This window comes from Columba livia, chromosome 1 (genome assembly GCF_036013475.1).
Source record: "Columba livia isolate bColLiv1 breed racing homer chromosome 1, bColLiv1.pat.W.v2, whole genome shotgun sequence".
Taxonomy (NCBI): domain Eukaryota; kingdom Metazoa; phylum Chordata; class Aves; order Columbiformes; family Columbidae; genus Columba; species Columba livia.
The window spans coordinates 66400002-66425461 of NC_088602.1; the positions used below are offsets into that span (position 1 = coordinate 66400002).

At 45.6% G+C, this 25460-nt stretch overlaps 1 protein-coding gene across 5 annotated transcripts in view; it reads right to left on the reverse strand.

The window, feature by feature from the left end:
- Positions 1 to 1355: 1355 nt before the first annotated feature.
- Positions 1356 to 25460, reverse strand: part of ECRG4 (ECRG4 augurin precursor) — a 47554-nt gene continuing 23449 nt past the window's right edge. For 3 of the 5 annotated variants that reach the window (XM_065060186.1, XM_065060193.1, XM_065060214.1), the window contains 4 exons: positions 7258 to 7374; positions 6468 to 6515; positions 4020 to 4177; positions 1356 to 1765 (listed from right to left, as the gene is read on the reverse strand). In XM_065060186.1, the coding sequence (XP_064916258.1) occupies positions 1604 to 1765; positions 4020 to 4177; positions 6468 to 6515; positions 7258 to 7374 (485 nt within the window). In that variant the 3' untranslated portion in view covers positions 1356 to 1603. Of the gene's footprint in view, positions 1766 to 4019; positions 4178 to 6467; positions 6516 to 7257; positions 7375 to 8192; positions 8327 to 20484; positions 20690 to 25460 lie in introns of those variants that run through there. The other 2 variants (XM_065060198.1, XM_065060207.1) reach the window with 2 other exon arrangements.

Here is a 25460-nt window from a genome sequence, read left to right on the forward strand (position 1 = left end):
CGTTTGTTCAATTTGGCTCCCTCGGTAAAAAGCTGTACCCTTGGAAGCGTTCCCGCAGGGGCTGGGATCGTGCTGGGCTGCCTCTCCTGGACACGCAATGAGGGGTTTAAGTGAAAGATTAGGAAATACATTTAGAGTTAAGGATGAAGTGAGTGAAGTGTAAAAAACAGTGTTACCATGATCCATGTTTTGGAAATTTCTCGTAAGCTTTAGGTGACAGGCAGCTGAAGCACCCATGCTGCCTCCTCTGGTTGCTGTAGTTTGCATCTCTCTTTATCCTGATTCTCCAGCTCCAAAGTCATGGAGCCAGCCAGCCTTCCTCACCTGCCCCTTCCCAGTCCTCTGTGCTGGTCCAGCAGCACTTATCCCCAAAAGCTCCTCCTGGAGCCCCTGACAGCTGAAAGCTCCCTCCTAGGCTCAGGTCTGTGTCAGGACTTTCTCTACAGTAACGAGAGAGAAGCGGCAATGTGGCCAATGTTGCTGTAGTAGAAAAGTTGGTTGTATTTTGGCGTTCTTAACACAAACAGCCCCACCAACCGACCTCCCATTTACCCATGACATTAACAAGTGCCCAGTCTCTGATGTGTTTTGATGCTCAGCCCAATGTGTATGGATGCCAGTTTGAACTGGGGAGAGAGGAAACTTCACGGTTGGAAATTATGTCTGGGCACTGTGCTGGATGCTGTCAGCTACTAACTCCATATGAAATAGCTTATTTTATTATTTTTATTCCCTGCTTTGAGCTAGACTGCAAGTTTGCAGCTAAGTGGAAAGGACCCAAAGGGGAGTACTCATCAAAGACAACCTTTGGGTTATCATGCCTGGGAGGGGTAGGGGCCACTCAGGTTTGATGCTCTGAATCTCAGCAATTACTTCTGAAGTCAGGTTCCTGCACTGAGCCCTTTCCCTGGAGAATCCTTGCCTTTCACAGGCTGTGCAGGTAGGCCAGCTCCTCTGCACTGAATTTAGCTTTTCTGAACATCTGTGTCCCTGCCCCAACAGGACCTGTGGAACCTGTAGACATGCCAGGTCACACAAGTTTGGAGGGCTGTGCACAGTAGGTATGGGAACAGCAGAAGAGGCAACGAGGCGGCATTTGACTTGAGAGGAATGTGTCTGTTGGGTTTTTATTTTATTTTATTTTTCCCCCCAAGAATAATTTGATTTCTTAGTTGACACAAATCTGAATGAGCTGGCACATCTGAAATATATTGGCTTATATCATGTATTCTACATGCCAAACTGGATGATATATTGTAATTTTGCAATTAATGGTAGGCAAGCAAATGAAAAAAAAACCTTTAAAAAGGAGTCTGTAGTAATATAGTTGGAATGAAACTTGCTGTGACACAGTCTACTAAATAATGGCAACCTGTTTATTTTATCAAAAAAGCTTTTATTTCTATTACACTTTATATATAGTGTACTACTAAGTGATGATAATTCGTTTAAAAAGTCATGTTGCTTTCTTCAAAGTCTGGCCGTTCCTTTACTCTTGCTGTTTTACATTAATAGAAGGAAAGCAGGGTCATTCTACCTAAGGGAGGACTCAGCCTTGCCCGGTGCAGCTCTATAGGCAGCAGCTATAGGAAGATAAATGGCATTAGTAATCATCATAGTTGACACCTGCTCCGTGCCTGAAGGTGTGTGGATTTTGTGGGCCAATTGGTGAATCTTCATCATAGTGGTGTTGGTAGTATCCACCATAGTATTCATTACGAGCACGCCCTAAGCTTGTCCAGTAGGAGATGTCATCTTCAAATTTCTGCCAGGAAATATAAAAAAGAAAAAAGATAAAATACTTGTTTTCCAAGCTCGAAACTTTACACCAAAGAGAGTGAAATGGAAGTTGTGAAAGAGGTTCCTTTTGTTTCTTTCTGATATTCACATCCTTTGAGGATTTGTCAAAACAAAATCTTTGGATCTGAGAGGTTTTGTGACTTGTGCTATGGAATTATCAGGGTCCCAAGGGCAGGAATTGTCCTGCCCAGCCTCACCTGGGACCCCCATTCACACCTTCTGCCCACAGTAAAGTGCTTAAACCAAAAGCACTTTCAACTGAAAGATGCACTGAGCACATTCAATATTTCTATTACCTTTTTAGTGGTGGACTATAAAAACATTTCAATGTTTTGTACTTAAAAATATGAAGGTTTGGGTTTTTGTTGCCCCATTCCTTTAGTCATTATGTCCCTGGTTGCGAAGTGGGTGCAAGAGGCTTTGCTTTATGTCTGTGATCTTTTGTTCCCATTTTGCATGGATGAAAACAAACGTACAGTGCAGCCTTCTAGCTATGGAAATGTAATAAGCAATTCAATTCTGCTCACAACAGCAGAGGAAAAGCAGCATGCAAGGATATCAAATACTTGCCAAGCCAAAGCCTTTCTATCTGAATGACTCTTTGGAAATATTTTTGGCTGAGATTTGAAAAAAAAAAGTTTTGCAAAATACACAATGGGTAAGTATGGCCCAAGTCCTTTGCCGGTACAAACAGTTATTTCATTGTTAAAACTGTGTCTTAATACTCAAGAAAACCTACTAAGTGGATTCATTGTATCCCACAACAGGCATAATTTCAGTTTTTGAAATGCACACAGGAACTCAGAGAGGAATTCGTCTTATCTGCATGTTTGGTCCTTGTTACCTCCTAGTATTTTCCCCCAGTCTTCAGTTTCTGATGCATAAACCCAGTTTCTCTGTTTTTCCTATTCCTATTGGGGGAAGGGGAGATAGCCATGCTATTAAAAAGTCACTTTTATCTGCATAAGGTCCAGGAGCAACAAAAAATGTATCCTTTGTTATTCAGTCCAAGAAAAGGATTATATTTCTAATTGTTCCAGCTTTGAAAATGAGTGCATTCATCTTTAAAACAATCCACATAGCATGAAGGTCCAAAATGTGCTCCAGCTTGCCTGTGCCAATGCAATCTCATTAAACGTATTCATGCAGCTGACACAAGCCAAGAATTCAACATCTACTACTATTTTTACCTCTTATTAACGCAGAAATTATTCTACATGTGGGACTGCAGCTAAAGCCACATTTTTCGCCCTATTTCAACATCTGTTTAGTAGAGCTTTGTGCAGAGCTGGGAACTCCTGATTCCACTCCAGTATTTTCAAAAACTAACTGTTTTTCAAAAAAAGTATCCTTCTGATTTGAAGGGGGGTGGGCTGCACACTCTGACTGAGTTTCACCTTCACATTTAGAGTCGAGGCACAGCTGCCAGTGCTCGCAATGTTCGGGAGCTGCCTGCCCCACGGAGCCACAGGCCTGTATTAGGTACCTGCCGTCAATGCGGTTTCATTGAGGAATGCCAATCACACCCAGCTTGGCGTGGATTTCTCAGCGTGTTTAAAAGCAGATTGATTAGGCTGAGGCTGCCAAATTAATTTGCTGAAATACAACTGGTTGCTGTGGGTCTGGCCACCTATTTCTTGAAGCAGACTTTGTTTTTAAGTCTGGTTGCAATTTATTAAGCTTAAAGTTCAGTAGCAGACAAGAACTCCATGCAAGAATTTAATGTAATTATTCTCTATTAAGAAATTAATGCAGAAATCTCTAGTAAATACAGAGCTTACATTTCTGTGCAATATTTGCTACTTTAAAATAATGAAATCACAGTGTCTGTGAAGAAAAACAGTGCAGCTTAGAAGCATAGAATATCCTGAGTTGGAAGGGACCCACAAGGATCATTGATCCTCCTGTCCCTGTATGTGACAACCCCACAGTTCACACCATGTGTGCCGTCCAGTCTCTTCTTGAACACTGTCAGGCTTGGGGCTGTGACATCTCCCTGGGGAGCCTGTTCCAGTGCTCCACCACCCTCTGGGGGAAGAACCTTCTCCTAATGTCCAACCTAAACCTCCCCTGGCACATCTTCCTGACACTCCCTCTTGTCCCAGGACTTGAGGTCCTACGCCCTCCAGGTTTCTCCCTGGGTGCCCCTGTGGCTGTGCATCCGCACTCACAGCCCCTCAGGCTGAAGCCCTCCCAGCCCTTGGAAGCCCAACACTCACCGCCTCATCGAACCCCAGGTAGAGGAACTGCTGGTACCACTGCTGGACGTCAGGCTGGCTCCGGTCCCACAGCTGGCGCCTGTGGCGTCTCAGGCTACTCAGGAACTCTTTGGCCACCGTTTCTTTCACTGATACCTCAGGCTTCACGGCAACAGGGGCTGAAATTAATTTCCCCCCAAAAAACACAGCAGAAAATTTTTAGGCAGTCAGCCTGAAGCACACTGTATGGAAAAACGCTTCTTGCATCGTGCCACCACCTTTGTGCTTGGCGGCGCAATGTGTGCCGCAGCAGTAATAAACTCAGGGATCAGCAATGTAATAGGGTTTCTCAGTTACCCTCATACTCTTGGATTTTATAAAAGCTGTTCTGAGCTCAAAGGCACAAGCTAAGTAAGGAATTTAAATAAATAAACCCAAAGCAAAAGAGAATAAACACGCTGTGTTTGTGCTTTCAGGAGAGAACAGGAGACTGGCCTCTGTGTGCTGCTGCGGCAGGAATGGGAATGAAGATGAGACATGAAATTAAAAAGCCCAAAGCAGCTGGAGAAACACTGATAGCTCATTAGGATAAAGAAAGGCACACATAAAGAGATAGATCTTCGAATCTGTTGTGTAGAAGCGTAGCTTTTGAACAATCAGTGCTACAAAATGACATGTATGCATGAAAACAAAAGCCCATCAGGCTTCCATAGCACACAGCTTGGTGGATGCAGAACGCCCTTGACCTGCCAGACCTAGATGTGCCACCCAGCCTGCCCCATGCCGAAGAGACAGGCTGTTTGCTGCGGCTCCTAGAGGAATTTATTATAGTGCCTCTGAAAGGTACGGCTGTGAGAACTGGCAAGCCCCGTGCTAGGCACATAAATGATTTTCTCTTGCATGATATAACATGGTATGATGTTTGGTCTTCCTGTGGAACAAGAAGCATGTATAGGAGTAGGAGGAATGTCTTGGCTTCAGAGGGTTCATTGCATTGAGGGTGAGACCAGGAACATGGGCGTGGATGGTGATTTTTGGAGGACGTGAAGGAAGCAGAAGGGGAATTCAGGCGGAGATTTGAAAATGACTGAGATAGTAGCCGGGCAGCCTCACAGGGGGAGGCAAAGGACTGCAGTGGGAAGGAGAGTCAAGAGGCAAAAGTGATCGATGAGTTGTTGCAGGTAGAGTGGGAAACAGCAGGCTACCCTGCAGTGATGAGCTGGAAACTGATAACTCAGCGTGCACTGGAGCTGGGTGTTATTACCGGCAGGTGGGACAGCTGAACAAATGTCATGTGAACGAACCTTGTAACAGGGAGGCTGCCAGCAAGGGAACCAGGGCCATGTACTTACTGCTTGCTTTAGCGCACAAATGGAAAAGGGGAGTGAGGCTGGAATAAAGAGGCTGTATATGGCCTCCCTCATCACAACAAGGCTTTGCAGTTCTTCCTGGTCTAGGCCACGGTGTCTGCACCCTCAAGAAGCCTCCCCCAGGTGGTCCATCTCATCAGGGGACACGAACAAACAAGCCAGCTGCCGGTGGGGTGCAGGGAAGGTGGCTGATGCAAGTGGGCTCTTCTAGCTGCATGCAAGTATTGCAGAATGGTGAGACAGGGAACCTGCATGCCAGGAAAACAGCCGTGGATGTGGCATATGTTTTTAGGGCTGACAAGAGCTGATGGGTGATGGCAGGGAAAACCCAGGGAGAAATCAGGCAGGCTTGCAGAAAGAGGAAGTCCGCTCTGTTGGGGTTCAGATTATTTGCCTCAGCTACAAAGCAGGCTGAGGGGAGGCAACCCAAACTCATGGGGTGTTTTAGACTGACCCCCATCTACTGCAGTGCTGCTTGTCTCTGGCCAGCTCCATTTCCATCCCTTTCCCTCAAAGAGCGAGCCATTCGGTGCATCTGCCCGCTGGCCCCTCAGCCATCATCTCTCCCAGAGAGAGAGCAATCTTCCAAGAAGGAAGCATACGTGGGGCCAAGAGGACAAAAAGAACAAGTCAAAGCATCACAAGCAAGCCTGGTTTGCACATTTTCTCCTCTGCATCTGAGCCAGCAGTATTTCCATGCATTAGAATTCCTTGGAAAAGCTTGTGACTTCCCAGAATAAACCAGATAAATGCCACGTCTGCCATGCACACAGTGGAAAAGGTAGGTGCTATACACTGCATGGAGAAAAACACAGGCTGGGAACCCTGATTTTCAGTGGGAGGTGTGATAAGCAGAGCCTCCAGCATTGCCAGTACTGAGTCCCAAATGGACAGGCAGGCACAGGCTCCGTATGTGCAGGAGGTTTTGGTGCAGTACATAGTGAGAGCTCTACCAGCTTTGAACCAGGTGCTTATGTCCTGCTCCTCTGACTGCCGTCTTGGAGCTGAAGGTTGAGTGACAGTGCATTGGCAGCTCTGACCGATAGCAACTAACTCGAAGGCAAAATAAGGGAAAGAACTTTGCTGTCTCTTTACTTACCTTCTCGTTTTTGAAGCATCAGTTTAAGCTTGTTTGCCCTTGAAACATCTAGAGAAGTAAAATTAAACCATACACATTTACTAAGAAGGAAATAACGAAAAGATCATATCTTCAGAAACCCTCTAAGTGTTTTTGTCATAGCTCCGGACCACAAGGCAAAAACCCTGCAGCAAGTTTCTCCCAGTGCCTCCCTTCACTCCTGGTCCATGCTCGAGTGCAACATGCACTGCAAAGAAGCTTCTGATGCTCTGACATCCTCTCCCTGGCTTTCCTTGGTAAGAGAACCCCAATACTGGTCATCTTTGCCAATTACATTATATTTTTCATCAGAAGACCACAGCCAGTGCGTTGACACGTTGTCCAGGGTGGCACAATAACCCTGGAAAACCTTTGTCACTGACTGATGGGCATGTTAATAACCGGACTGCTTCAGGTTTCTTCCCAAAGCCCACCAAGGCTGTCGTCCTGCTGAAGCCCTTTCCCAGAAGGGATCCGAGGCTTTAGCCCAGGGCCGGGCAGTGCAACAGGAGACACGCAAGCGCTCGGCTGCTCCGAAATGCTTTATTCAGTCGGGAAAAAGAAAAAAAAAAAAGGCGCTTTTAAAAGAAGATGCTTTACTTGCAGAAGTTTTGGAGTGACCGAAAGCGTGGGGCTGCGGGGGATGCCAGGGGAAGGCTTTTGCCCACGGTCGCGGGTGATGCCAGGGGAAAGCTGTTGGTTCTTTTCCCGGGACGTGCCAGGTTATGTTTTCCCTCCCCGCACCCCGGCCCGTGCGCGGGCGCTCACTCACCGGGGGCCGCGCAGAGCAGCGGGAGGAGGAGGAAGAGGAGGGCGGCCCCGGGCAGGGCCCCGCGGGGGCACGGCGCTGGCATGGCGGCGGGGGGCGGCGGGCGGCGCGGAGACCCACCTGGGCGGGAGGAGACGGAGAGGATGAGCATACAGACGGAGCCGGAGCGCAGGGAAGGGGCGCGCACGCCCGCCCCACGCCGCGCCCCTGCCCGGCCCCACGCCGCGCCCCCGCCCGGCCCCCCGGGTGAGGGGGCCGGGGCAGCCGTGGCGCGATGCGGATCTGCGAACCACCGGCGTGGGAGGTGGGACAGCGCTCCCGGCCCCCACCCCGTGCCGCCCTGGCCTCGGCATCCGTGGGCGTCCGTGGGCTCGTGCCCTTTGCGCCCAACCACGGAGCGAGATGCGTTTCGGCAGGAGAAGGCGACACTCCGGGCAGAGCTTTGGTTTTGTGGTTACACATCATCCAGCGCGACTGGTAAAGAGCTTTCAGCAAATCACGCAGGCTTTTCTTACGGAGAAATGTGAAAAAATAAATAGATATAGCATGTCGTTGAACATTTTTCTACACATTAAGCCAGTTTGTCAGTGGCCTGTGACAGCAGATGAAAATTGGGTGCTTGTCTTGGTGGGAAAACAAAACCAGAATCAACCAAAGGTGGCTTAGTTCACGGGTATTTTCCTCCCTCTTCTTCCCTCCCTCCCATCTCTCAAGTCCACAGAAAATCAGAATGCATTGTAACTCATCAGCCTTTAAAAATAATTTGAATTTCTTTTTCTAAATATAGACAGATTTAGCTTATAGTAAGAACTCAGGGACCAAAAGCCAAACCCACAAACTAAAAGAAGTCCTTGCTCAGCAGGATCGTAACTGTAGTGGTGCCTAAACTTGTGCTGCCTTTTCCTAATTAGAGTTTAAGCTCCAGTCAGTGAACTCACCTTCTCTCAGCTCCTTCCCCTGCAAATGCCAGAAACAGCCCAGATGAAGCCAAATTAAACCTCTATCCTGGGACACAAACCTCTCCCCTCACAGCAGAGACCCACGACGCTCAGGAGACCATTCTGGCATCTCACATCCTGCTGAAGCTGTGCCAGGGTACAGCAAGGAGCGCAGGAGGGATTTAGGGGGAGGTGAGGATGAGCCAGGAAGGCTCTCTGTAACCTACTTGTGAGAAATCTGGCAAATGCCACTGCCCTGGCTCCCTGATTCAAGGATTATTTCCAGATTGGTTGCAGCTGAAACATGAATATGTATATATATTCATGTGTATATATATATATATACATATATATACACACACTGTATACACTGTATATCAGGAGTGTCAAATTCCTTTTCAGCAGGGGCTGCATCAGCCACACAGTTGCCTTCAAAGGGCTGAATGTAATTTTAGGACTGGTAAATGCAGGAGTAGTTACATTTATACAGCCCTACAATTACATTCAGCCCTTTGAAGGCAACCACGTGGCTGATGCAGGCTCTGCTGAAAATGAGTTTGACACCCCTGCTGTATATATTATAAATGTATATAAATATGTATATTGAATACATATGTTTGTATACAGATACACATGTGTAAGGCGAGGAAGTTGTAGAGCTGTACAGTGGTGTGACAGCTCCCTGAGATGTGGAGTCTGTTAGTGCTATTTCAGGCACAGCTAATTGTGGGTGTGGGACAAGATCCTACGGCCAGCTTTACCATTCACTATAAAATGCAGCAGCAGCACCAGCACAGGCTGGTCCCTCAGTGGTTCCCCAGTCCCAGCCTGAATGTTGCTTCAGGTGACCACCCCTGGTTGACCCGCACGTCTTTCCTCTGGTGAAAAAAGTACCTGGAACTGCACCCAAAGCCATTTCCCACCTCCCTCTGTCCCCAGCCACCCTCAAGCTGATGCTCAGGCCTCTCTGCTCATCCCAGTTAAAGTGACAGTGGCAAGAGCTTGAAAAAGTGATGTGGTCACTCCAGCCAAATTGTTTCTTGTTCTCTGCAGCCTTTGTGGGGGCAGAATGGGAGGGAGCAGCACCTTCCAGACCCCTGTGATGGAAGCACTCCTGTAGCAGACCAGTGTCCCAGCTCAATTCCCACGCAACTTTCTGTCACTGCTTTTGGGTGTTCTTTCCCTATAGCCCTATGTTTCAACAGTCAGCAGACTTGGCACCATGTGTTGGAGCAAATGCCCCTTTTTCTGAATCAATGCACTCTTTCATCAACTTAACGTTGACAGCCTCTTTACTAAAACCACCAGAGGTTTTTGGAAAGCTAGTTGTAGAATATAGCTGGAAGGGACAGAATTGAAGAGCACATATGGAATGCTACAAGAAAGAGTCATAACAGTTTATAAAAACAAGGCAATAACTAGTGACTATTTATTGTCTATTGGTATACTGGCAAAGGCAAAAGGTGTTTTGTTCAGCTGGTCAGTTTGTAACAAGCCTTGCATGGGAGTTAAGGCTCTGCAGAACTTCAGGTGCTTGGTGCCTCTGGGCCAAAGGAATGCAAAGCACAAAACCTCTTCTGGATACCACATGTGTCACAGTAACTCAAGAAACTGCTGAGATAAAGTGCTATCTGGTGAAACCCAGAGATGGATTGACTCAAGTGAAAAGTTATTGTAGAAAATCATTGCTCTGGTGGTGGAAGAAATGATTGACAGAAGAATATAATGCTCAGGGTTAAGCTGAGAGCAGCATCTTCCCAGAAGAGGTCACTTGCTCAGTTCAGGGGACAGAAGTTTATGACATAAAGTAAAAAAGTTGTGTGAAAATATAACACCAATTATTTTCAAAGGCAGTGGTGAAAGGTGGCTGGTGTTTTTCCAGTAGCAATCTTTATTTCTGCTCCAGGTTGTTGTAAGGACTAAGTCAGTGTTGTGCTGGTGTTGTAGTAAGACACTTTTTTTTTTTTCTGCTGAGCTTGTGATTACTACATTGTTGTTAGAAGTGTTCACCTTCAAGTGAGTATCCATGTTTATTGACATGCTTGCAGTATCTGCTATTTGCCATGTAAAACCACAGCCACTCATGTGCCACTTGGCTATAGCAGTGTTTTCCTGGGCTCTCTCCATCAGCGGTGATATCAGTCTCTTTAAAACATCCCTTTCTCCAGCATGGAGGAGTTTAAGCCTTATTTTAGGGCTTGGTTTGCCTCTGCTGGGAGTCCTTGGCTGCCCAGCACCCACCGGGACTTCAGGTAAGCAAGTCTGTGCTAATGATGTCATTTGGCTAAATGTCTTTCATCACCACTGCTGACAATGGTAGACTCTTGGTGTCAAAATTTTGTTGAAATATGTTAATTAATGTTATCAGCAGGACTGCTCCCCAAACAGCTCTGGGATGAAAGATGGTGAGCAGGGCCCATTCCATGCATGGTGTAAAATCCAATTGAGCCCCTTAGCATATTGGGGACCACTAATTTAGGAGTTGCCCACAGAAGGATAGCAGGATGGAGCTGGCAGGTTTTGTTGCTTCACCAGCATGGGGCTGGACTATGGTCTTCAAGCCTGAGACAGAAATTTGGGATCAATCCAACAGAAAACCACTCTGAGCCTGTCTGAGCAACAACAGGCAGCAGCCAGGCAAGGAGCTCACTTGAGCTGGAGCAATCCTAATCGCTGAACCTACTGCCAGCCACTGTTGCCTTTGGAGCCTGTAGGAATCAAAGAATCATAGAATCAAGTCCTGAGTTGGAAAGGAACCACAAGGATCATCGAGTCCAACTCCTGTCCCTGCATAAAACAACCACCAAATCCACACCAAGTGTCTGAGGACATTGTGTGTGTTTTTTGAGGTGAGTAAAGAAGATCCTAGTTGATTGTTAAATAGTTTTGCAAGTCATTGCATATTTGGTGACTGCTTGGGCAACCCTGTTTCAACTGCGTGATCTCTGAGTTTACACATAGTAGTTTTAAGCCCAGTGACTTCTACAGCTACTCAAAGTGTCTTGGGCATGTGTGGCTGTCTAACTGATATGAACTAAACAGGGGAAAAAAAATCTCTGCCTCAAGGCATTACTGAATTTTTAAGTGTTTGAATTTTTATTGCTATTCTACATTTCGCCTAAAATTTAGTACAGAGAGGTTCCTCAATAGCAGAGAGACACCCCTGGTTTTGCCTCTTATCACAGTAGCTGCTCAGAGCACTGTGTTGTATTCATTAAAATGTAAGAGATAGTGTCAGTAATGGCCATTCAAAGATAATCAGTAAATCAAAGTACAAAAAATAGGGGTAAAAATATTGGTCTTGGTTTCTTCCCTTCTTCCTTTATTAGGCTTCATGTTTCTAAGTGTTTCAACAAAATAATATTCTCGAATATAGTGTAGATTAAATGCTTATGTAATCATAGGACTCCCAAAGCTGAATTTTCAAGGAAAAAAATGTACCAAATATAATGAGACTTATGATAAAATAGTGAGACCTGGCATCAGCATAAGTTAGTAGGTAAATAGATAAATTGGACATCAGCCAGGGGTTGCAGGAGATGTCTTTTGCAATGAAGCACCATGAAGATTTTAATGATCCACTAAAACAACCCATTTGGTCAAGAACATGGCAGCATTGAACAGTGGTCTCAACACCCAGGAAATGGTTACTTCCTGTTAACGAGATTTTTACAAAATCTCACAACCATATTGCCCTGGCCACCAGCCTCAGGACAGAGGCACTTGGAACTTCAGATTGTTTTCTGCAGCCTGTTCCAAGAAAACCACAGGAGTCATGTTTTTCTTCCAAGCAGAAGGAAGAACATTCAAGTCATCAGACAGTTTCTTCCAAAACATTTTGAGTTTCACGCTACTTCTTCCACTGCTCCAGGGTCCTCCTGATAGTGACAGGACCAGCCCCAAATCCCAGGTCAAATACCTTTGTGTTAGGATAAGCTTATTAGTTGCTGGCTGTGAGTCTCATTGGCCTCAGTGCATGAGTTGGGAAACATTTGATCCATTATGTCTCACTTGGAAGTATTATGACTTTGGTCCACGTTATTAATAAATATTAGTGTTTATATTTTCCATGTAAAATAGCTTAAAGTACCCCTGGTGCTGTGGTGTGGTTAGTTTGGTTCAGGTTGATTTTTTTTCTTCTTGTGCTTGGATACTGCTGGTATTTTTCTGCAGCTTCTGGCTGATCCTGTCAGATAAGAAATGGTGTCTGTTGGTCTGTCTGTCCTCCTCCCTTCACTAAATGACAGTACTTTGCTGCTCTCAATACAGAATTGACCTTATTGCTCTCATGATAAGCTCAATGAGAAGCAGTTTTGTTCAGCAGCATTATCTGAACATGGCTTCTTCCTTTCAATAGCGGGATATGTAATTTCTCTAAGAAATCCTTATCCCTTTTCTCTTCCACTGCCTCCAGTATATTTTTAGGATAAGCCTAGAAGTGTATGGCAAGTCTGCGAGTCAGGTCTAAGAGGAAGGGAGATGGAGAGGGACCGTAGTACACTAAAACATCTCTTTTTACCACAGCCTGATTTCATTTGACTCATCTTTCTTTCACCACTGTCTCCCAGGACTCTTCCTTCTATGCTTCAAAACATTTTTTTCTGAACTCTTATTTCTGAGCTATTTTTGACTTGTTTTCATTCCCTTATTTTATTATTCACATCCAGAAAGCATGCGCACTTAAACAAAACAAAACAAAACCCCATGCACCAAAAAATCCCAACAAATGAGCTGTGATTACTCAAAGATTAGTAAATGCAAAGTCTTAAAAATCTTAATATTAGCAACCTGATTTTAACATCCCTCTTCCTATACATTATTGCTGTCTTAATGGTTTGTACACATTTTTGTTCTTTCCTCAAAACTCTGGACTTATTGGGTGGATGGTGCTCATTTAATGAAAAAAATCTACTCAACCCTGTGGCACATGGTGTTGCCAGTGACCACATGCTGTTCATGGTGATAGAGCCTTTCCCTGAAGAGTGTCCCACCAGCTGCCTTGTCCCACCTGCCACAGTCTTCCCAACTTCTCAGGCCCCCAACCAAAGCCTGACCACAATATCATTATTTCCTCCCTCATTCTTCACCAGAAGGCTGGTTTGGGGACACATCATCATCATGTCAGCAACAGCAAGACCAGGGGAAGCTGTGAGGAGTTTCTAGCAAGCCCAGCCACTTTCAGACACTTAGGCACTGGAGGAGTACGCCTCCCCTTGCCACCCACAGCCCTAAATCCCTTTGCAGAGCAGCATGCATGAGTCTCTTCCTTTGTAAAGAGCACCACTGGAGGAGCCAACCTTTCCAATGCACAGCTCAATGCCTTGTGGTGAAGCCAGCACAAACTGGATGACTGCTGGCAACCAGGTTGTGCTTCCCAAGACAGCTGCCTTACCCTGAGGAGCTGAAGTCAATGTGGTGTATTGCTACCAACAAGATGGGGAAACCTCTCTGCCTCCTGCTACCTGGTCCTTCCCTTGCTTACCAGCTCTGGCTCCAGTGTTTTTAGGAGCTGATTTAGCACGCTGAAACAGCAGAGTTGTAGTTAGGCTTATTCTTACTGGGTTAGTTTTCTTTGGGACTAGTGAGCTGTGACGGCTCAGGTAGCTGTTTTGCAGGAGTTGGGGCCAAATAAGAAGGCGATGGGAGAATATGGCCAGAAGTGGGAATGGGGTGAAAATGATAAAACAGAACTTCTTCACCTTTTTTCTGGAAGTGGGTACTACATCAAACCCACTCTGAGGAATAGCTGGGGGTCAGGCCCATGTCATGCTCGGTAAGCACTATCCCCTGAGCAGGTCACTGCAGAGAGAGGAGTGATCTGATCCCATGCACTGCCATCATATCACTTCCTCCTCCTGTGTTTGAGGCTTTAGTAATGCCTAAAACTGGTCCCTGCAGTCCAAATTGGAGTCTTTATGACCCCTTAGCTATGACTTGGATGCCTGTTAAATTTAGGCATTCTCTAGAGTGGATTTCTGCCTGCAGATGGTTACTAGCACACCAAGTGTCCTTGCTGAGGTGCTGGAGACAGTGATGGGTTAGCTCTAACCAAAGTTTCCTTCCCTGTGCTTCAGTCCCCTCAGTCCCAGCAGCCTGCAGCGATGTAGGACAGCCTGGGTGACAGGGCAAGCCCTGCACATCTCCACTGCAGCCTCACCAGCAGGGACACAAGCCTCAGGGACCTGCAGGGACACAGCACATGCTTACTGAGCCTGTGCTTTTAAACTTTTTATTTTAAATTGAAATGAGGCAAAGTGCGTGCATTTTCACACAGAAGGAAAGGGGTTGCATCTCAGACAGCTGCTGCCCCTCCTTGCTCAGTCTGAAGCCCCTGTTTCCAAGCAGGGGAGCTGGACCATCTCCTCAAGCCTGCCAGCTGCTTTTAGCATAAACAAAACAACTTGCTTTTCTCAGGCAGCTAAGAATCGCATGGCTTGAAATTTTCAGCATCACCACCAGCCTGCCTGAGGCAGGCCCCCGGCACAGGAAAAGTCTGCCCGAACGGTCAGAACATGGCAAAGTCATCATCAGCAGACAGCAGGTGATTGCTGTATCCTCGGGTCAAACACGAGCCTTTTGGAGCCTTAATAACGGGCAGCATGTCCCAGCTCGAAGGATGGTTCTAAGGTTATCAGAGCAGAAACCTCACTTGGATTCCTGACATTATCATGTGTGACCTTATACCTCTCTTGATACTCTTTGTGGCCGCTTTCGCTGGCTCTGTTTTATAAGTCTGCTTTCCAATTTCACCAATGCCCTACCTGAGCCCTTCCTGTGAACAAGCCCTTGGCTCTGTTCATTTGATGTTGGATTACCTTTCTGATTCACAGTTCAGTTTGTTTCCAGGAGAGCACACTTTCTGTAGTCTCTCCGTGCTGCTGCTGAGTAAAAGATCGTGACATCTTTAATCTCCCCACGTGAAACCCACTGCACCCGCCTGTGCTCGGATGCCAGCAACTTCAAAGGACGTGTGTGCCAACCTGGCAGTGCAACAGCTGTGGGTAATGGAAATTTGAGTGGAGATTTTTTTTGCCTGCTGTGATCATTTAGGCATCTGTCCTGCAAGTTCTTAATGTATTTTTATTTTTAAGAGCCCTACGGAATCCCATTTATCACAAAAAGATTGAATCCCAGTCTCCTGCTGCTACATCTGGATCTCACAAAATGCCATTGTACAGAAACGTGGCTCTCCTGGAAAGGCAGGCATATCATCCTCAGACCTTTGCTCTCTTGTGGTTGTGATCGGTGAGTGTTGGAGGGCAACATCCCAGGGCTCTGACCCCAAAGACTGCACAAGGCCTGACCCAGCTCACAGCAGTGCCCAGTAGCTCTGCCTGTGCTAATAGGGCTGCAGGACTTCTGAAATGAAGCTGGTTCTCCTTCACTCAAGCAGAAGAACCTGCCCACATTTATTCATGTAGACAGGTCTCTGAGGTCCCTGCTAGATCCTCTAGGCATTGGCATAATTGCTCTCATGCCCTGGAGCTCCTGCCATTGGGGATGGCTGAAACACAGAGGAGCTAATACGCTGTCATCCATCTCCAGCATGTTGTTTCCTCACCATCAAAAATGTCCCGTTGAGCAAGACAGTAAGATAATTCAGGTTTAGGCCTGACAAAATATACAGTTTAACCAGAAAGATAATCTGCTTCTGAAACAGGAATTCTGAAGCTGTAATTTTTGAAGGTGTGGTGAGCAATTTAATCTCTTGCTGCTACCAAAACCAACACAAAAGTATTTCACCTCCTCCTTTCTCAAGATCTGCCACCATAAACCTTTGTGTCTGACTTTTTTTTATGAAGACTGCAGTGATTTTTGCTTCAAAGAACAATTCCCTGGTTTAACATCTATTCACAACCTGTGCTGCAGACCTAAGCGAAGGACGGTGACTGCCTTTGTGTAATGTTACCACCTAATGGCCACAATGGAAAGATGCTTTCTCCTGGTAATTATTAGTAACGATGCAATGGCTGTAAGTCTAATACATCTTAGCTGAACATTGCTGAGAGCTGAGGAGGACTTGAGCAGGGTAATTGTACAGGGATGCTCTGGTGACACGGATCTCTCTCTTTCCCATGTGTGTTGGGATTAGCAGTGTTTAGCTATACAGGAGTGAGTAAATATGCAGACAAACCTCTGAGGAATCCTTGTATCCTACAGAAACAACAGGAGCATGGTAATGGCTATATGATAGAGGCGGAGAGGTTGCACAGTAACATAAAATTAGTCATTTTCACTCAAGTAGTAACTGGCTTAGGAATATCTTCTTAAAGATGGTCATTTAAACTTTCATTTTTCATGCTGATTAATAGAGATGCAGGGACAGCATGTGACATGTGATATAACTTTGCTGTTGGTAATCACTTGTTAATCAGAGACAGTAAGATTTGGGTTTGCTGCCCTTTTTACAATGAAGAGAAAACTGGAGGAGCACAAACCGGGCACACTTTGAAGTATGTGCTAGCCGACCTGGAAACACATTTTTCAGAGACTTGGCCTGTCCCACTGCTGAGCAAATGTTTGGGATGTGGACAAGAAGAATCCTTGTCCTGCTGATTCAAATGCAACACCTGTTTTTGGGTTCAGCAACATCAACATTTTGTCCTTGATCATTTCATATGAAAGTTTTGAAGCTTTGTCGTGTGGGTACTTTGGGTTGCCCCTTTAATGAGAAACAGTGTTACACTGAAGAAAAAAACAAAACATAACAAAAAAACCCAACACCCCAATACCAATATAACCAAATCTCTGAGTCATCACAAAGCCACTAAATATGCCTATAGAAAAGCTTTTCCATAGTACTGAACTTGCATGACTTATTAATTTATTTTGCACTGAAAACAAGCCATACTGAAATGTTTGGAGGGGAAGGAGAGAACTGCACAGCAGAGAGAGGAGAGAAAGACACAGCAGAGGGGGGCGGCTTTTTCTTTTTATCTGAACAAGGAGCACATATTGTAACGTATACTTACAAATCTCCACTACTGACACCATTCCTATACAGTTCCCATAAAACCTACAGTCTCAATATGTGAAACAATCAATCAGCCTCCCCCAGCCAGGGAGAGACCCTGCTGCCCAAGGCACTGATTGATTTCCCTGCAAACCCACAGCCAGCTCCAGGCTGCTAGGCTAAAAAAGAAACAAAGTAAAACAAAGGCTGACAAGAATACCTTCATTTTGGTTTCATTATGGACGAATTCCGCCTCCTCTTATTTCAGCAGAGGTTTCTATCCCGTAATCATCTCTGGTTTCTGCTTAAACATCATATATTTTGACTTAAAATAAGCTCTCACACACAGAGAAGTAAACTCTTTTATGTAAACAAACAATACAAACCAGAAACACTGTTCAAAGATCTGAGCACATTCTCTGCATAGCAGTACATTGGAAAATGTATCTGCCTTTTCCCTTCCCAGACTATGTGAGCAGCTTCAGGAATGAACTATCCACAATGGTCTGAGGCTGAGTTTGTGATAAGAATAATTACAGTTATGAAATGTGTATATTTTGTTTACTAATACCTGAATTCTATGCAGGGCTGATGCATGTGCAGCTAGTGAAGGAGTCTCCCTTCGGGAGTGCTTAGAACCTAATAGGATGTGTAATGGGCTCAGAGCATAACTCCGGAGGAAAAATCTCAGATGGGTGTTAAAAAGCACGTGAAAAGTATAAGGCATTTTTCTTGGAATAACTTAAGAAGGACTGTCTTTGACTATGTGGATCTCTCTTAATTAAAGGTAGAATTTTTTTTTTTCTTACTAAAAGACGGTCTCTGCCACAAGTACTTTTTTTGATCCTGAAACATGAGTTTATACAGGGATGTCAGAGGATCTGAATTATGCAGGTGGTCAGCCCAGAGTGATGTCTTCTAGCCTTAAAATCAATGCATCTCTCTTGGATGTGAAAGGAAGGAAAAGACAGGTGGTAGCACAGACTCTGTACGTTTACAAATCCCCTCTGAAATTGATTGCTCCAGTTTTATACAAAAATGTCAGCTGAAGCCAACTTTCCTTCAACCTAACCGTTACCTTTTTACCATCAATCGCACAGCAGTGGCTTCAGGCAATATCTGAAAAGGACGAGGGCTGATGACAGAGCTGCAAGGAGCAGAGGGGCTGCAGGTAAGCAGCAGGGCAGGCAAAGGGTGGTAGCAGAACAGATCAGAAAGACCCAGGGGCAAGAGCAAGACCAGATTCTGCAAGGCCTTGACAAATTACATTCATTCCCTGAAGTCAAAGACTTGTGCCTCCTGCTGAGGATGAGAGCTGCATGGTAAGAACAATTTCTGTAAGCACAGCATTCACAAAGCAAAGTAACAAAGACATGCATTTTCTCATTGCGACATTGAGACCCAACCATCAGACTGGCTGACTGCCACAGGGATGGACTGACACAAGGGCTTATCCTTCCTATAACTGAAAATCCAGGTTTGATCCACGCTCTGCTAACTGTTCAGTTCCAAACGCTTCAGCATCTTTTCTCCCTAACCACACTAGGCGATCAATATTTTCAGGGGCCGTTGACAGAGCTTTAAAGGCATCTCATCTGTGTCTATCATTGGGGAGTTTCTCATCTCCTTATACCAACGCATTAGCATTCACAGGGAATGAAACTGTATTGAAAAAAAAAAGACATTGAGTATGAGACCTCTAAATAATACCCAAATGGATTTATTACAGAGTGTCAGTGTGTTGCAACATCCAAATGAACATTTAGGAGACAAGCCCCAGAAAATATTAGATCCCGCACAGTTTCTTTCAGACAGGCCTTTTGTACATCATTAAGTCTTGCCTGTAGTAAGTCAAACCAAACACAGCATGCAAACATTTCTGTATTTCAGCCTGTGTTAAATAAATGTGTTGTTCCTGTTGGTTTTTAATGATAGATGTTTCCCTTTGAATCTTCGTGCACCAGCATAACTCATTCTACTGTCAGCTTGAATGCAGATGAATAAACTGCAATGTTCAAACATGCATACAAGTGAGCAGACGCCCTGCATGCCAAGCTTTTTTAAAATCATGTCTGTCCATCACCATCCCCTGCACTTGTTAAGGGACAGACAATGTTCTTCCACCCTACTCTTACATTAAGAACTTCCCTAAGACAGCTAGAGTTCTGAAAGTGCCTGCAGTCAGGCTTATCCAGGTGAGCTTTCCTCTCCATTGGGCATTTGTTTGAGGCCAAGAATAGAGTTTGGCCAAAAATAAGACCTTGGCAGGTCTTGGTGGGAGTTAAGTTCAAAGAACCGAGAAGAGATCCGAGCCTGATTTAACTGTGTGCTTCCAAACAGCAAACCCCAAGCAGGCTGCCTTGCCCCAAGTCCCCCCCACAGCCTGCCAGCACAGCATTTTCCTGCACCGCTGTGTCAGTGAGGGATGTGTCAAGTTGTCACTTCTGACCATTTTTATCAGTCCAGCCAGGGGGACGCTGCGGCTGGGCTGGGACATGCGTGCCCTGGGGGCACCACGGCTACAACTGCATCACTGCACAGGCAAAGCACCAAAGTACCTTCTGCAGACCTGGCATAAGTCCTCAGGCTATCTGGACTATGAGCCAGTAAAAAACACTTTTAGAAGGGATGGCAGCCTAGCCTTTGCAAATATATTAACTGATGAATAGATTTGAGCATTAAAAGGATACTGCGGCTGCTGCCTTCAGCGGGCTTTCAGGAATCACAGTGAAGCTGAGCTACTCAACATCAAGCTTGCTTTTGTTAAAAATATTTTCCCTTTATTGTACAAACATGGCATTCTTAATTGCATCTATAAATTATTTTCTTTAGTCCTCTGGTATAGGAGCATGAAAGGCAAGTTTTGAAATGTAATCTGACAAATCAACGAAAGCACGTACACCATAAAACATCTGTGCTACAAACTGCAGCTTTGATTAAAGTAGTGATTTTTAGTTGTTTCTTCATTAGATGGCTGCAATAAAGAAAATATTAAGAAACAAACAATAGCATTACCAGGGACTCTCCTAATTTTCCTCTGTGTCCACTCGCTGTCCTTTACTTTTAATATTTTTAGCCATTTCCTTTGCTACGGAGTGTGTATTCACACCCTTGTGCACACACACACATGCGTGCACAGACGGACAAAGAGTATCCTTCCAGCAAGAAATATACCCTGCATGAGGCTACAGACTGCTGAAGACCAAAACATTTCTTTATGACACCCCACAGCCATTGTCAGGGCAGGAGTAAGATGCCACAGTAATTTTTTCTAGAGAACGCTAACATGTTTTTTGACATTCCTCCCCTTCCTCCAGCAAACAAATATTTTCAGTTTACCTTTAAAATAATATGCTTCCTGTCTCCTTTCCAAATTCCTGGCCAGAAGAAATGACCTTTCCTGCCACAGAACAAGTTTCTCTTTATTTCAGCATGTCTTGCCTCCTGCAAGCCAGGGCAAGAAGCGACCAAGGCTGCGAGCGCGGGAGCCGCGGGACTGCCAGGGATGCTGGGCGTGAAAGGCGCATTTATTCTGCCTCCCCCAAATCCCAGCCCCTCGGCTTCAGGCGTCTGCCCAGCGCTCCCCAGACCAAGTGTGGAGAATCACATTTCTGCTTCATCAGGCTGGCTGCCTGAAGAAAGATGATTAAAAGCAGATGTACCCATGTTCTCATGTGAAAGGAATTTGGGCTTTTGTGTCAGCTGTACGGTGAGTGACCAGCACGGGGGAGTATTTCAGCGCTCTTTAATTTGTTGCAGGTGCTGGGATCCAATATCCAATGGTGCAGCAGAGCTGAGAATCAGCACGTAGGTGTGTGGAGGGATGTCACACCTTGGGTCAGCAGGAGGGCCAGAAGGAGAAGGTATGACCTGCAGGTTCACCCAACTGCAGGAAACAAGGCTCCATCTTGTAAAGACCTACACCCCTGGTAAATGCCAACTATGTTCAAAACCTCTCACGGCTGCAGCAGCAAAACTTGGAGGAGGGGGAATGTCAGGAAGATGTGCCGCGGGAGGTTTAGGCTGGACATTAAGAAAAGGTTCTTCCCCCAGAGGGTGGTGGAGCACTGGAACAGGCTCCCCAGGGAGGTGTCACGGCCCCAAGCCTGACAGTGTTCAAGAAGAGACTGGACAGCACCCTCAGACACATGGTGTGAACTGTGAGGTTGTCACATACAGGGACAGGGGTTGGACTTGATCCTTGCAGGTCCATTCCAGCTCAGGACATTCTATGATTTTATGTTTTACTCCTGGTGCAATGTTTCTTACCTCTTGTGATAGAGAATCCAGGAGGAATAAATGGGATTGCCATCAGCAATATCAAAATAATTTATCTGAATCTGTAACTAGTCAGGGACAGACAACAATTGTGGCATCTGGTTACAGAAAAACTCTGTTTTTTAATGGGACATCCAAGTAACATGGCAAATGGCCCAGGGGGATCAAAATCAGTTTAAATAAACTTCTGATGCACTTTGGAGGCACATGATGTATTTCTAGTGCCAGAACAGCTAAGACAAGATGCATATCCAGGTGTGCAGTGGAAATGGATGTACGCATTGGATCATACCCCAGGATGTCTGGCCACATGGGGGTCAATATTCGTGACCATAGCATGTATCTGGACATAGAGTGGTGAAGCAGCCACATGCATTCCTTAAGAGCCCAGATACTCCACACAAGCCTCACGTAAAGGCAACCAGCCACACATTCACATGCACGTAGGAGTACTGAAAGGCGAGACTGTATTTACTGCCACTGCTTGGAAGTAACATGATCATGCAGACCTCAAAAATACCACTACTGTTTACTGTGCAAAACCCCATTCTCCTAGTCTAGGGATGTAAACCAAATGGAACAGGATGTGGAAGCCTCCAAAAGCTTTTTTTGTTCTTCATTGACACAACAGGAAACATCAGTGATTACTTGAAGAGATCTGCCCTCTTGGAAGACTAAAATTTAGGTTCAAGTCTGGTCCCTGGGGCTCTAGTGTGGTGAATGCTTTTCAGCAGCAGGGATGGGTTAAGCAATCCCTGTCCTGCCTCTTCCCACACTGTTGTGTTTTCTCACAGTGATCCAGATGAGGGAAGTGGCCTTGGCTGCAAGTACCCCAAGGGAAAAAAAGAAAAACAATCTCCCCATCACTTGAGCTGACATTCTGATGTGCCCTGTTGCTGAGTGAGACACAGCACAACGGACTGGAGGACACCAGGCAGGGATGAGGATCAAACTATATGAGACTGAGCCACCCAGATGACTTATGACCATGACCACCCTCTCTTCTCCCTGTGTTGTCAAGGTGCCACAGAGCAGGGGATGCCGAGGGCACCCAGCCTTTTGCTGTGTAAGATAACTGGTTACACTGATGTGGCTGAAAGCCATTCATGGTGGAGCTTCACTGCTCCCTCCTCCTGGCTGCCATGTCCCACAGTACTGTCCCCTGGTCAGGAGAGCCTGATGGCACCTCAGCGTGCCACAGCCATGGGGTTAGTGAGAGAGTTTGAGGGGGTTAGCTACCTCAGGAAGACATTGCAGCAAAGCTCATGAGTGAGAAAAATCCCAGCGTATGGCCTGATCCAGGGTCCTTCTGTGGGCTGAGTTTCCTAGACTGGACATCTGGGACATAGATGATTCAGCAAGTCACCTGTCACCCTGGAGACATTCCAGGCCAGGCTGGATGGGTCTCTCAGCAACCTGATCTAGTTGATGTCCCTGCTCATTGCAGGGTAGGGTGGACTAGATGAAGTGTAAAGGTCCCTTACAGCCCAAACTATTCTGTGAGTCTAAGAAACATTGATAGGTAGCAACTTGAGGAGAAACCTTCCATCATACAGAAACTGAAATATCAGCTAAGTGAAAACTCTGCATAAAAAGATTTTGTACACAGCCACCATTTCATATAGTCTGTGACTATAATTCTGCATTTGTCATAATCGAAACTTTCTTGCATATGTCAAGTATGCAGGAGAACAGCTCTTAAGCCATCCCCCAGCTCAGAGGTACAAATCTTTAAACTCTACAACCAGTTGCTCAGATTCTTCCTTTTTAATAACCAACAAAATAATGATTATGAAAAAAGTCATGAGACAAATCAATAAAGCCTCAGTGAGACTTTTGCCTCGGTAGAGAGCCGTGTGTAAAAGCAGTAACTGGAGCAAAAAGCTACTTCTAGACAGATGCAAAGGGAAGAAAAAAAAAACAAACTGAGGAGTTTGACAAGTCATTAGTCTGAATTACTGGAAAATGCACAGCAAAATGACAGGTAGCTTCCAGCAAATTTCTACATAAAGGTTTAGCAGAAACTTCGCCACCAAAGCTCTGAGAGGAATTAGGAATTTCATTCCTGATCACTAAGAAAGCTTCAGACATTAGCCTGAGGAAGCTTCAATATTCAGAAATCTGATGATGCAACTGTGATGGGGAAATGTCAGCAGAAGGTGGCTGCTTTTAGCACCAGGGGAGACAGACAAGAAGAGAAAGAACACAAATCCTGTTAATGGAGATATTTTATTTCAGATTTCTTGACCCATATTATTTAAATAGCACGTCAGCCCAAGTCAGAAAGAGACACAGTTTCTTTTTTTTCACATTTGTGATTTTCCTTCTTGTTGACAATAATAGCAGTAAACAAATCCTTCAGTTACTGAGCCACACAGTAACTAAACCAGCTATTTTGAATAAATTCTTCCTGTTCTCCTGCAGACTCTGCCTCTTTTGGCTGTTGCCCCTGCCTCCTCACATTCCAGCCATGGCTCTGCTTATACATCTGTGTTTCACAGTACGAGTAACTCAGGCTGGAACATATTTATACTTGTCTCCCTTACGCTAATGGACCACACTATGAATGGCCCCTTCTGTAAGTACACGAGCGAGCTCTCAGAGCCAAGCAGTGTTTTGCTGAAGGTGTCAGCACACAGGTAACCTGCTGCTAGCTTTATTCCGTAAATAACTACAGCAGTATTTGGGGGGGGGGAAGGGCAAAAGCCCACAGCACCCCCTGTCCCAGTTAAATGAGTGAATTCCATCAAAATCCTCCTCCCCTTCAGACTTCAATACTTGTCTAAAGCAGATGGCCCCATAAATAATACATCCTAGGAAACCCGATCAGCTACCTCTGGGATATGCTTGAGCTCCTGTCTCTCATAATATCATCGCTCAATTAGCTCTGGGAATTCTTTTAATTTAATCCTTTTAACAGGTCATGTGCACAAGAAGCTGTGACAGAAAAATTAGATGCATTTGGTTGGGCTAAACCCTTGGTAGCCTGGAGCTAGCATGTCCCTGCTTGCTGTTTTCAGGGACTTGCACGCCCACATGCAGTTCCTGACCCCTCACTCCCCGAGCCTGAGGCAAGGGAGACCAGAACTGATGTGGATAAACATGGGGAGGATGGGAAAGAGGGACCAGGGGACAGTGTATCTGAGCAGCATCGTCCCATGTAGCCAGAGGGCTCAGCAGGAAAAACCATCCTTGAGACGGCAAGTGCTTGCTGCCTTGTCTGGGAGTGGAATATGTCATCTTCATTTTAGGATGTAAGACACAAATGCATAAATTCCCTTTTCTTTGTCTTTAGTACCTACTGCTTTTTCAAATTACTGCATTTTAACAGGTGTGCAGGGAGGTCCCATAGGTTTTGTTCTCACCCTCACCCAACCCCACTCCAGGTATCTGGGCAGAAATACCAAGTATAATACCACAGATGAGGTGGATCCTTCTTACAGTTACCCCTGTAGTGATGCCAGCCTCAGGGCTTCCTGTTCTCCTCCTCCTCCTCTCCCTCCCCTGCTACAGGCTGAGCTCCACATAAATTGGCAAAATTGGCATCACGGCAGTCCCTGCTTGGCTGATCAGGTCCTTTGCAAGTTGAATTTCATGTCCCCAGTATCCAGTCTGCTGCAAAACATGTTTATAGCACTGCTCTGTGAACAACTTCAACAAAATGACCCCAAGTATTCAAAAAAAGAAAATAAGCAACTTTCTGTTTTCTATTGTTAAGCTGTATGTTCCCAAGGCCTGGGTGCACAGAGGTGCCGCCCAGTTTTATCTGCACAATTCAGGCAGCAGCGAACTGTGATGGAGAGTGTGGAGAAATGTGACTTTTCCGAATGATTTGCTTGACAAGAAAATTTCATTGCAGACCCACACCCTGACACTGCACTCTAGGCATGAATCTGATGCTCTTAGCATGGGTACCGCAAAACCCCCTCTCCTCAACTTCCCCTGCCACTCATCCCCTCTCCTGGTTGCTCCAGGGAATGGGCACAGCTGAAGCCATGGCCAGGTTTGTGCTACCTTTGTTGCAGACATTTGCAAGG